Source organism: Notamacropus eugenii, chromosome 5 (genome assembly GCF_028372415.1).
Source record: "Notamacropus eugenii isolate mMacEug1 chromosome 5, mMacEug1.pri_v2, whole genome shotgun sequence".
Lineage (NCBI taxonomy): Eukaryota > Metazoa > Chordata > Mammalia > Diprotodontia > Macropodidae > Notamacropus > Notamacropus eugenii.
In genome coordinates this window covers 4,177,021-4,190,000 of record NC_092876.1, presented here as the reverse complement: position 1 = coordinate 4,190,000, position 12,980 = coordinate 4,177,021, and the positions used below count along the sequence as shown (strand labels likewise).

Below are 12,980 nucleotides of genomic sequence, written 5' to 3'. Positions count from 1 at the left end.
CAAAGTGCCAAGAAAACTGGAGGTGCTTGATCCATGAAGCACCTTAGACTAAGGACACCTGCAAGTTTCCTCAAACTCAGAGTGGTGGTTAACTCAATGAATCAGGCCAATGGTTCTCCAAGTATTTGGCAAAGATTGAGCCTCAGATATCAGGGGAAGGGCATAGGTTGATCATTTATGTCAAGCAGGGCCTTGGATTAATGCACTAACTTTGTCAAGAAAAACCCAAATGAGATCATGAAGAGTCAGAAACAACTCAAATGACTGATAACCATATAACTGACTCCCTTTCCCATTCACCACAGCAGTTTTTCCAATTCTTTTCATTCTTCCCCAACCCTCCCTTAATTCTTGCTCCCACTGTTTACCCCCCACTCACCCTGCTCAGCAGAGATATTTTTGCCTTCTATTTCACTGAAAAAACTGAATACTCAGAGGGGGAGACAAGATGGTGGAGTAGAAGGACAAACCTGCTCTAGTTCTCCTCTCATAGCCCATAAAATACCTGTAAAAAATGACTTTCAACAAATTCTAGAGCAGCTGAAGCCAGAAATTGAGACACTAGGATACATTTCAAGCCAAATACAGGCTGGAAGACCAACAGAAAAGGTCTATCACACCAGGCACACAGTGGAGCCCAGCCCAACCTTGGCTGATTCCATCATTCTGGAGAGCAATGTGGAACTGTGCTCAAAGGGTAATCAAAATCTGCATACTCTTTAATCCAGCAACAGTGCTGCTGGGTCCAAAATCCCCCCCCAATTTTTTTTTTATTTTTTTAAAGAAAAAGGGAAAAGACCTATTAGTACAAAAATATTTATAGTGGTTCTTTTTGTGGTGGCAAAGAACTGGAAATTGAGGGCATGCCCATTAACTGGAGATTGGCTGAAGAAGTTGTGATATGTGATTGTGATGGAATACTCTTGGGATACTATTCATCGTAAGTAATGGTGAGTGGGATGATGTCAGAAACACCTGAAAAGACACACATGAGCTGATGCGAAGTGCAGTGAGCAGAACCAGGAGAACACTGCACACAGCAATAACAACCATGTACAGTGAAGAACTGTGAATGACTTGGAGGTTTTCAGCACCACAACCATCCAAGACAATCTGGAAGGACTCATGATAAGAAAGAACCGATGTTGTCTGAAAACATATTGAATCATACTATTTTCCACCTTATTTTTTATTTTTTTGAGTCTTCTGGTACAAAATGAACATGGAAGGATTTTACATGATTACACACGTATAACTTTTAACAGATTGCTTAAAATCTCAGGGAAGGGAGAGGGATAGAATTTGGAACTCAAAGCTTAAAAGAAACCCCAAGGTTAAAAATTGTTTTAGCATGTAATTGGGGAAAAAATTATTTAGAAAAAATTATCATATTAGATAAAAAATTATTATATTAGATAAAATTTGTGCTATGGAACAGGAGAGATGCAACGGTATAGAGATACAATACTGGCCTTCATGGAGTTAACTGTAGCAAAGGACTGTATAATCTTGTTACAAATTGAAATATAAGTATATGATCATGACTATACATAAACCCACAGTGAAAAAATAAAATATCCTTGAAAAACTAAAAAAAAACAATTGGATACTTAACAAGAGCTATCTGAGGCTCCTCCCCTCCCATAAATCAGATGCCTTCTTTTCCTTTTGGATACCACTATCACATGACCTGACCCTCTCTCTTTGAACTAAAGCAAACTCCTTTCCCTGTGGAAATCAGCCCATTCCAGCTTCCTCAGTATACTGCCTCTCCAGCATACCCATTATTTCCCTGCTCTTCAATCTCTCCTGCACTAATGACTCCTTCCCTATTGCCACAAATAAAACCATTTCTCTCTAAATCTCAACATATAGTCACTGGATCCATTCAGCCTAAGAAATATATCCCTATCACTTCTCTTTTCCTATTTCACAGCTCAACAGGAGACACCCATTCACATCTGGTGTCTCCAACTCCTTTGGTTTCTCTGAAATTCATGGCAGTCTAGCGCCGAAGTTTGTTGTTCAATGGAAACTCCTGTTCCCCAAATCGCCAAAGGTTTCAAAGTTAATAAATCCACTGGTAGTGTCATCATCCTCATCCTTCTTGATTTTGCTAAAGCCACTAACAGAGTCTCTCTCTCTTTCTCTGTCTCTGTCTCTCTGTGACATTGCTCCTACTGTTCTCCAAACTAAACTTCTTCTTCACCCAGCCTTCCCCCCTTCCTGCTTTCCTAATGCTCTCCAAGGCTGCCTCCCAATATTGTGGGCTGTTAAGCAAATACCCTACAGTTGTTACTGACTCTCACACATTCACATTCCTGAGCCCCACATTCAATCTGCTGCAAAGTCCTGTGATTCCACCTTGCTAACGTCTCTCCCATACACCCCCTTCTCTCCCAACACAGCCACTGTCTTGGTTGAGGTCCCAATCACCTCACACCTGAGGTATTTCAAGAACCTGCTGCTTGCTACAGCTGCCTCAAGTCTCTTCCATACCAGTCATTCCTCCAACCACCTGTCAAAGTCAATCTTTCTAAAGTTCTGTGCTGACCATGTCACCATCTACTGAACAAACTCCTGTGGCTCCCTAGCAAAAGGATCAAATATGAAATCCTCTTTACGGCTGCTAGTCACCTACCTCTATTTTACACTTCCTGTCTTCCCTCATCTTATTTTCTCTCTATATATGCTACCATTCAGTGGAATGGACCTCCCTTCTGATCTGTGAACAGGAACCTCTACCACCTCCCTGCACCTCACCATTTTTCCTCACCATCCCCATGCCTAGAATGCTTGCCCTGGCTTCCCTGAAACCCCAGCTGGAGGCCACCTTTGCACAATGAGCCATTCCAATCCTCCTTCACTTTAGGGCCTTCCCTTTCTCAAAGAGCTCCAATATGTCCTATCCATGCCAGGTTTGTACATTGCTGTTGGCAACAGTCTGCCCTGCCACTCTGAACTCCAGGAGAGAAAGTTCCTTATATCCCTTATACACCTGGTGCTTGGCAAAGGGTCTGGCACACAGCAGGCACTTAATAAATGTTCACTGACTTTGAAGAAGATCTATGAAAAAGCCCATATTAGAAAGGCTAATGATTTTTTGCACTTTCAGGGAAGTTCCTGCCCCCAAATTCCAAACAATGCCTTTTTATAGGATCAGAGATTCCTCCCTGGAAGAGAGCTTCAAGGACATGGTGTCCAACTCACTCATTTTATAGATGGGGAAACTGAAGTTCAGTGGCTCAGTAACTTCTCCAGGATCCCACTGCCAAAAAGTGTCCCATAAAGATTTCCAAGTCAGATCTTCCTTCCCCCAGCTCTAGCCCTTGGTTCACCCCCACACCTAGCAGCCTCTTGTAACCACACCTCTCACACCTGCTTTCCCCTCACTCACCTGGATGGCAGCTGCTCAGGCCTTCTTGCTCCAGCAGCCAGGATGCTCCCCTTCCCTCCAAACAAGAGAGCAGATCTTCTCTGGGAACTGGCAGCCCTGGGCATGGAGAATTAGGGATGAGGATGGAGAAAACCTTGTAATTGAGTTCTCTCAGGGGAAAGTTACTCTGCTTTGAGAATCACTCCATCATGTTCACTCACACCTGGTTTATTCAATGCTTGTAACACAAGTAACCCAGAACGGATCAGCCTTGAGCTCCAGCAAAAGGGACCTTGGTGAGTCAGCTTTGGCCCTGGCCCCTCCCTTGCTCCTCACTCCCTGGAAACTACAGAAACCTTGGTCCCATTCATTCAGGGAGTCTTTGCCTCTGACGGTGACATTCTCCTGCTGGGGAACTCAAGGAACCTTAGTGCAAATTTTGCAGTTTTCTCACATGTTAAATGGAGATAATGTCATGTAATGACATATTGTAAAGAAAGCACTGAGCACAACAGCTGGGGAACAGCAGCTGAACAGAAATACTGATGCCCTTCCTTCCTTTCCCACCATCTGGGCTGGAATTTGGGGGCAATGGAAAGGAAGGGGGCGCAGGGCAAAGACACCTGAGCAGTGTGCAGACATTGGGCAGACACAATTCATGTCCAGGGAGAGGCTGGACTACCTGATGGGGGAATACTTCCATACCTGAGATTTGTCAATTCTGATCTGAACTTTGACCTCAAGCTCCCAAGAATTGGGAAGAGACGGGAGAAACCAGAAAAACTCCACCTTCTCTTCACCCACTGTACTGACCTTTCAAAGGAAACCCAGGCAGTAGCAGGACCCTGTCTCTAGGACACATGAGAGCAACACTTTCTGTCTAGAAACTGATAAATGCTCCCAAGTCAGCAAACTCAGAAATGAAGTCATTCCCGCTTGTAGCAGACTCAGAGTGGCCAGGGGAAGTGTCCTTACCCAGGGAGAGCAGGTTCCCAGCATTCTCCAACATGATCTCCTTGTACAATTCCTTCTGAGAATGGTCCAAGAGGCCCCACTCCTCTGGGGTAAAGTTCACAGCCACATCCTTGAATGTCACCCACTCCTAAACCATCAAAAGTCACAGGATTTAGAGCTGAGACTCCAGAATTCATACAGTCTAACTTTCAAGTGAGAGGAGAAAACTGAAAAAGTACCCCAAAGGTTGTACCCCTGCTGAGTGTCAGAGTCAACACCTGAAACCAGTAACTAAGAGCCCAGTGGAATGTTGAGAAAAGCATTTGATGTGATCAGCTGGAATAAAGTTGAGAAACCTTTTACTGTGGAATGCGTCTCTGGAATCTCAAACAAAGTATGTGTTTTGGAAGTGGCATTGTGGAAGAAATGGACAGAAGATGATATGAAATTTCTGCCTTCTTAGAAATGAAAGTGGTATGTTGTACAGCAGGTTGTGTGAGGAATTTGTGAGAAGATGGCAAGGACAGTGCATTTGGGGGGAGGCATTTATGTGCAATTATAGAAAAGAGAGGAAAGAAAAAGAAAAGATGTTGTTTATTTCCTGAGAAGCTGAAACAAAGCCTTCTCTAGATCAAACATGAAAAGGATTCATGAGACACAGTCATTACATTCTGGACTGAACTGAAGGATATGAGACTTTCCTTTCAAGTGAAGGAGAGTTACCTGTGGTTACACTGATGCATACATCTATTCAGTTTTTTATATCCTTCACTCGTCAATAACCTGTATTTTTTATTATTATATTTAGTTACATAGTTGGTCATTTCTGTGGTTCGTTTTGCTCCAAGAGGACCAAATGAAATCCTTATGTCAGGGTCAAGGTGTGTCTGACCATGGAGGATCAGACTAATGGGGCCCAGAAGACCCCAAAGGTCAGGCACAAATAATCCATGTGAACATCTGGGGTGGAGATGGCTCCAAATTTGCACAGTTCCCCATTGTTTTGAGCTATTATAATTCTCCTTTGCTCACACAGCCCAGCACATTCTTTGATGTGGGCAGGCCATGCTGGGTGGTCCTTGGCAGTGTCTCCCATATCTCAGAACTGATTACAAAGTTCTTCAGAGAGACCTTGGGAATGTCCTTGTAGCCCTTCTTCTGACCACAGTATGAGCACCTTCTTTGCATGAGTTCTCCATGAAAGAGTCTTTTAGGCAAACATGCTGTTGGCATTTGAACAACATGGCCAGTCCATCAGAGTTGTGCTCTATGCAGTAGAGTGGGAATGCTTGGCAGTCTAACTTGAGAAAGGACCTCAGTGTCTGGTATCTTTATCCTGCAAGGTGACCTTCAGAATCTTCCTAAGACAATTCATATGGAAGTGATTCAGTTTCCTACATGGCACTGGTAGACTGTGTGGCTTTCATAGGCACACAAAAATGAGGTCAACACAATAGTTTGGTAAACTTCCAGTTTAGTAGGCAGCCTAATACCTCTTCTTTCCCATACTTTCCTTGGAAGCCTCTGAACACTGAGCTAGCCCTGGCAAAGCAGGAGGTCAACTATTAAAATTAGCTATCTGAAATAGAAAATAATCTGAGGTGCAAATTTGCTAGTAAATAACTACTTAATTGTAACAATTGACAGATTATCTGTAAGGTCAATTAATTCCTCAGTAATTCTTGACAAAGGTGTGACTTATAGAGTTTATTTTTATAACAAGAGGAAGAGAAAAATTACAACCATCTTAGGAAGCATGTTTTGAAAATAAAGAAATTAGACAAGTCTAAGAAAACCTGGGTTTTCTTAACCCAGATTCATCCTGTGTCAATCAACCTATCTATCACATGGAGTATACTCCCTGCTCTGTAACTGATGAGTTTTGCACCCAAAATATTACTTTAAAGGAGCCTGTAGCTTGAAGAAAGCCTGGAAATGAGGAGCTTGTGATTTCCAGTGAGCAGTCACACCCCATCCTCCAGCTGCCAGAAAGGGAAACCCAACCTTGGAAGACTCCACTACTCAAGGTAGAAAGTGAAAAGGAGCCAATGCACTAAGACTGGGAAGAGGAACTCAGGCTTTCAATATCCCCTTTCAGCTTGAGTCTTACTATCTCATGATGATTTTAGTCCTACAAAGATGTTTCATTAAATTGCCTAATAAAACAGAAATGGAAGATGATAACCACTGGAAGAAGTAGGAAAACTGGGACACTAATGCACTGCTGGTGGATTTGTGAACTGCTCCAAACATTCTGGAGAGTAATTTGGAAGGATACTCACAGGGCTACAAAACTGTCTTTCATCCAGTCATAGCACGGTTTCGCTTTTGCCCAGGAACCGTGAAGGTCTTCCTCTCCCAAAAATGACTTTTTTTAAAAATTTAAGCGGTTATGCCTTGAATAACTACTTAAAAAGGTCTATTCATTTATTGGGCCTTACCTTACTCAAAGTGAGAAGCTGAAAAGACCTTAGCCTAAAATGGCTAGAGTCCCACTTTGCATCCTGGGCCATCCCCAGTTGTTCTAATGAATATCTGGCCACTGGACCCAAATGGCTCTGGAGAAGAAAGTGAGGCTAGTGACCTTGCACAGCCCTCCCTCCCTGAAATCAAACTCAATTACATGTCATGTCATGATCTCCCTGAGGTCATGGTCCTCTTGCAGAAGGAAGGACACACACAACTACAATTACACTACTAAGTGTGTACCCACAAAAGATTTTTTAAACAGAGAAAGACAAAAGGGCCCACTTAGAGAAGGGTATTTGTAATAGCTCTTTTTGTGTTGACAAAGAACTGGAAAATGAGGAGATGCCCGTTAATTGGGAAACGCCTTAACAAGTTGTGGTATATGATTGGTAGATGTATTTCAGAAACACCTAGAAAGACTTACACGAACTGATGCAGTGTTGTACAACGTAAAGGCAGTATTGTATGGTGAACAACAGTGAAGAACTGAGCTATTCTCAGCAATACCTTGATCTAAGACAACCCCAAAGGGCTCGTGATGAGAAATGTTGTCCCCCTCCATAGGAAGAAGTAACTGAGTCAGAGCAGACTATTTTTCACTTTCTTCTTTTGGTTCAAGTTTTCTTTCACAAAATGACTAATATGGAAATGCTTTGCATGAATGCACAGATATAACCTATTTCTGATTAATTACCCTCTGCAGGAAGGGTAAGAGGAAGGAGATAGGTAGAGAATTGAGAAGTCAACAGGAATAAAAAATGCCTTTATATGTCACTGGGGGAAAATATGAAATATTATTTTAAAAAGACTCAGTCAATGGCAGCCAGGATGCATGGCAGATAGAGTACCAGGCCTGCACAGGAGGATCTGACGTTAAATTTAGCCTCAGATACTTACTACCTGTGTGACCCTGGCCAAGTCACTTAAGCCTGTTTGCCTCAGTTTATCATAAAATAAGTTGGGGAAGGAAGTGGCAACCACTCCACTCCAGTATCTCTGCCAAGAAAACCACAAATGTGTCACAAAGAATTAGACATGACTGAAACAACTCAAAAACACCATCAAATATCCATTCCCCAATACATAAATGATCAAAGGACGTAAAAAAAGATTTCTCCAAAGAAGAACTAGCACATATTCCCAAGCACAGGAGAAAATGCTCCCAACCACTGATAGAAGGTAAGCCAAAACAACCTGGAGGCTTCATCTCACACTCTGCAAAACTGAGAAAAATGACAAAAACTGGCAGCAGCCAATGCTGGAGGGGTTGTGGGAAGATGGGCACACTAAGACAATGCTGGGGGAGCTAGGAAATAGTAGAAGATCATGAAGATCTGAGTGTAAATCCAGTCTCAGGCACTTATTCTCTGTGTGACCCTGGTAAGTCATTGAACCTCTGTTTGCCTCAGTTTCCTGAAGTGTGAAATAAAGATACTAAGGACACCTCTCATACAGGGTTGTTGTGAGGATGGTCAAAAATGCATCTAGGGGAAAAAATAAATCATTCCATTGTGTCTTTACCTTCGAGCCTGATGCCTCTGACAAGATCGGACTGTCTCCTTCAGTATCTCATTTCCCTCATTGGAAAAGAAAACTCCCAGGATTTTGAATAATGCCTCAAACTCAGTCCTTTCTAACTGCGTCCTCTCTAACAAGGGAAGGAATAGACGCTTGACTAATGATAATTAAGTAATAACTAAAGAAGGTACTGTTTCCTTTGGCCTGGTCCAAACAGCTCTGCTAAGGGCCTGGGAACCTGTGAATGTGACCCACAACCTAACTTAATTTGTTTTCTTGAGTTGTGTATTTTCCAGAAACACTGGACCAGAGCATGCAGGAGGCCAGGACCCCAAACCCCCAGCCCCAGCTCCTAGCATTTGGTCCTTTCAGCCCTCACTGCCCTCTCAGTGTGCCCTTGAGAGTCTAACCAGCTACAGGGCAGGACTGGTCAGTGTGCACCAGACAGATAAACTGTTTGTGTAGCTCTGACCCTGGGGGACAAGCACAGCCCCCTGTCTTCCAGGCCTGGCAAGAAGAGCCTGGCCAAAGAAGCAAAGAGGAAGGGGAAGCAGTTCTATGGATGAAGGGAGGGCTGCTAGGCATGGATAAAGGCAGCAGAGGCAAGATCCCTACAGCACAGAGAGGAATGAGTGAAGTAGTCATCCCTGTGCCTCAGGGATCATGAGGGAAACCTTACACATGGGAAGGCAGCCATTGGGATGGAGGGAGTTAGTGCCTGTGATGCCTTTGAATCAGTTCAAAATACAGAAGGAGAGAACAGAGCAATGTTGTTCCTACCGTTCTCAATTTTCTGCCTATTTTGGTAAAGAAACACTCCATAGGGAGGAGACTGCAGCGTTCAAGGCAATCCCTGTTTGTCTATGGAGATGGCTTCTTTGGTTGATGCTGGTCAAGTCTGAGGTCAGAGCACACTCACCTGGGCTGGGGTGCTGGGGCTCCCATGGGCCATTTCCTCTGGTTCCAGGCTCCCTGCTTGGGCCAGGCCTTGGTGCTCTGCAGGCTGGGCTGGGGTGGGAGGATCCCAGAGGGGCAGTCTTTCTCTTTTCTTCCAAGGCAGGAGGCTGGCCTACAGGGATTGACAGAGGGTCAAGCCCCACCCTCAGGGCAGAGACTCTAACCCAAAGGTAAGGTAGATGGTCCCACCCTCTCCTGCCCTTCCTATTCGGTCCCTTTCCCCTCCCCCATTCTCTTTCAGAGACCCAGAATTCAGAAGGGGCTTGGGATCCCAGGCGGGATGAGACCAGTCAGAATATCACTGGTTCCTGAATCAGAGATCTCCCTCCAGCTGGTCCTCTGCCCTCTCTGCACCCCCTCTCCCCAACAAACACATACATGTTATGTAGACAACAGACTTGACCTAGGGAGGAGGGTACCTTAGGAAGGTGGGGGATGGCGAGGGCTTTGGGATGGAGCCCCCAGGGAACGTCCTGGGGAAGCTGGAGGCTGGGAGACCCAATTCAGACCCTGAGGGCTCAGCAAAAAGAGGAGGCAGGGAAGCAGGAGGCCTGGGTAAGGGGAGCTCAGGCAGGGTCTGGTAGGAAGACATTCTACCCCAGCTCATGGCAGGGAGGTCAGGGACACTGCACTGACAGAAGGGCTCCAGGGGTACACTGAGCCTGGGAGAGCAGGAGGCCTGTGTCCTGGGGTCTGACTAGGAGTTGGGGAGGACTCTGGGATTCTCTGGGAGAGCTCAGATCTGGAGTTCCTCAAGGGAGACCAGACCCCGGGAGCCAGAGGCTGGGGTCTGATAGGGAAGCAGCCCAGGGAGCTGCAGGTCCAGGTAAAGGGGGATCAGGAGGTTCCAGCACCAAAGTGGGGTCTCCAGCTAAGAACTGATTAGATTTTCTTTCCACAAGATTCTTTTTTTTTTAAGCATTCTTTTTTTATTATTATTATTATTATTTTTAATGTTTAACAATCACTGCCATACAATTGAGATTTTATCCCCCCCACACCTACCCCCCACTACCCCCCTCCCTCCCCACGACTGCATACAATTCTGTACAGGTTCTACATATACTTTCCTATTGAGTACGTTTTCACTATAGTCATGCTATGTAGTCAGACTAAAATAAATGAAAGAAATAGTATAACAAATCAGAACATGATACAAAAACACACACACATACACAAACATGATCTGCTACATTCTGCGAATGACTTCCATATTTCTTTCTGAGTGTGGAAGGCGTTTTGCCTTGAGAACCACCATTGGGATTTTTTTTTTTAAGAAGTTCTTGCGTTATTACAAAATTCCAAGTCTACCAGAAAAAACTCTCGCACATCCACAGAATTCTTAAGGCTAACTTAATCCCAAAAAGAAAGCTGTGGGGGATTAAAATTAAAATTTAAACAGGATTCCCCTTTTTTTTGTTCTCCCTGTAAAAAAAACCGCCTGGTGAAGCTCCATTTAAGAAAGAGGTCTATTAAGTCCAGGTTCGTCACCTCGGACAGTGGCACCTTCGTTGTGGACACTTTGAGCTGAATCCTCAGCTCCCACTGGTTGTCAACCGTCTTTTGCTAGAAAACAGCCTCTTTAACCTCCCTCCTCCCCAATCCTTTGGGGCATCAGCGGCGGGATTTGCGTTGGGAAAAGGGAGTAAAAAGCTGTATTTTCCCCTGGCCAGTGTGCCAGTTACTTATAGACAACAGGATCCGAAAATCCAATTCCTGTCCTGGTTTCACTGGTTTGTCCTTGGAATTCTGGGTAAGATCTTTAATCCTTATACTCAGGGCAGGCATTACTTTGGATCCTTCCAGGGGCTTGGTCTGAAGGAAGAACAAGAGTCCCGAACCGAAAATGGGGGCAGCGAGACAGGATTCCTGAGTCCCGGTGGCTACGGTTTGGATTTGGGGAAAGGGGAGGCTGCCCCTGGTCATTTGGCAGGTGATTGGGAGTCTGGAAAAGCGCTGGCAGAGGGAAGCTTGTCCTGCAGCCAGGCCTGGGCGGGGGAACCGGACCAGGGGGCACAGACCACGTGGTCAGAGGAGGAGGCGATCCCGTGGTAGGGACAGCCAGCAGGGCTGGGAGGGGCGGGCTCGGACCTACCTGGGACCTGCACCCACAGAGCTGGCGTCCAGAGGGCAGAGATCTCAAGTCCTGGAGAAGGCGGCGAGATCTCGGCTCTGGGGGCGAAAGAGGGAGAGATCTGGACCTGGGGGAGAGATCTCAGATTTGAGGGAGGAAGAAGGCGGAGCCACCTCAGCCCAAGTTCCTGTTCTCAGTCAGCCCCCCTGGGGAGGGTCCTCCCCCCCCCCCTGCCCGCCCCAGGGTGGGCCGTTTCCTCCAATCACACGCAGGGCCAGGAGCTCCGCCCCAAGCCCCGCCCTCCATCATGTCAATTACCTTCCTCCGTGGGATGAGCCCTCCCCCGCCCCATCCCCTCCCAGGCCTCCAAACTCCACCCCGGGCTCTGATTCCACCTGGGCACCACCCGCCAGGTCCGTCATCTCCTGGTTATCACTACCACCTGATTGGGGGGAGGGGGAGAGCCCGGAAGAGACGACCCGGAAGTGGCCAGGCAAGCACGTGATTCGCCGCGAAACTAGGCTTAATTACGTAATGGAGGTTGTTTACGAAATGCCGTCCGTTGGCATGTTACTCCTAAGTTAAGGTAGAATGGGGCTCAGATCCCAGGGGCTTCGCTGGAGTCTTTGACCAGCTAAGGGCAGAGCCACCCTTAATGTAAAATACACTTAAATGTGGCATGTGAGGGGGGGTGTTTAGGAGCTGAGGGAATGAGCATTAAATGGCAGTGGGTCCGAATCCCCCCGTTGTCCTCTCTGAAAGGATTCAGGCTGCAGGGCCAAGGAGAAATGGATACAGTGGGTTTTATATCTAACACAATTCTAACTGAGCTACTCAAGTGAGTGTATGTTCTTTGGCAATTTTGTTTCATGTGTTAAAATTGTAACATTGTTTATGTTTTCATTATGCTTCACATTTTTCTCATTTGCGGAGTTGGAGGAAATCATGCTCTAAGTTATACTCTTAATTTGAAAGATTTCTAGAGGGTTATGCAATTGTGACTTTACAAAAGGAATGTGAACCAGCCAGGGGCCTCCCCAAACCATCTAGAGCCCCCCTCACCTGAGAAAGGTGTAGAACTTGGTTTGGCCAATCAGGAGACACGTTGTTGCCCAGTCTGAGCTTAACCTACCATAATACTTTGTGTTCTTTGGCATAACAGACAGCGAACTCCCCTACAAAGCTCTACGTGCATGATCCACCAGCTTTGAGGGAAATAAACACGTACATGCCGCCTAATTTTGTTTCTCCCTCAGACTGCTGACCCTGATACAAGGGGACACCTTTCTGCTGGGTTGTCACATTTGTTTCTTCCTTCTGTCTTGAGAGACTCAGACAAAGGGGGAGAGGCTGCTAGGATAGGAAATCCAGGGGAGGAGATCTTAAGGACAAGCCCCTAGTATTGTGTTGTAACACAGCCTGGACTCAACATAATCTAGAGAAGTGATTTGTGAAAGGATTTCTAAACCAGACAAGCTTAGTGAGAAACTGGGCTCCAAGCAGAGTGAAAGACATTGTCATTGACAAAGGTAATGAACAAGTTTCCCTATTGGTCAACTTGGAAAATTCCAGGGAACCTGTGAAGAAATAGATTAGGGTGATTCACAGCTTCAGTAAAGTAGTGAGATACAA

At 45.5% G+C, this 12,980-nt stretch overlaps 1 protein-coding gene across 1 annotated transcript in view; it reads right to left on the bottom strand.

Annotated features, from left to right (window-relative positions):
- Nucleotides 1-11,566, bottom strand: part of LOC140508149 (uncharacterized) — a 19,868-nt gene extending 8,302 nt beyond the window's left edge. Inside the window, exons 1-4 of the mRNA XM_072615916.1 lie at nt 11,370-11,566; nt 9,237-9,386; nt 4,352-4,478; nt 3,398-3,493 (exon numbers count right to left, since the gene is read on the bottom strand). Coding sequence (XP_072472017.1) covers nt 3,398-3,493; nt 4,352-4,478; nt 9,237-9,269 — 256 coding nt within the window. The 5' untranslated portion in view covers nt 9,270-9,386; nt 11,370-11,566. The remainder of the gene's footprint in view (nt 1-3,397; nt 3,494-4,351; nt 4,479-9,236; nt 9,387-11,369) is intronic.
- Nucleotides 11,567-12,980: the final 1,414 nt, after the last annotated feature.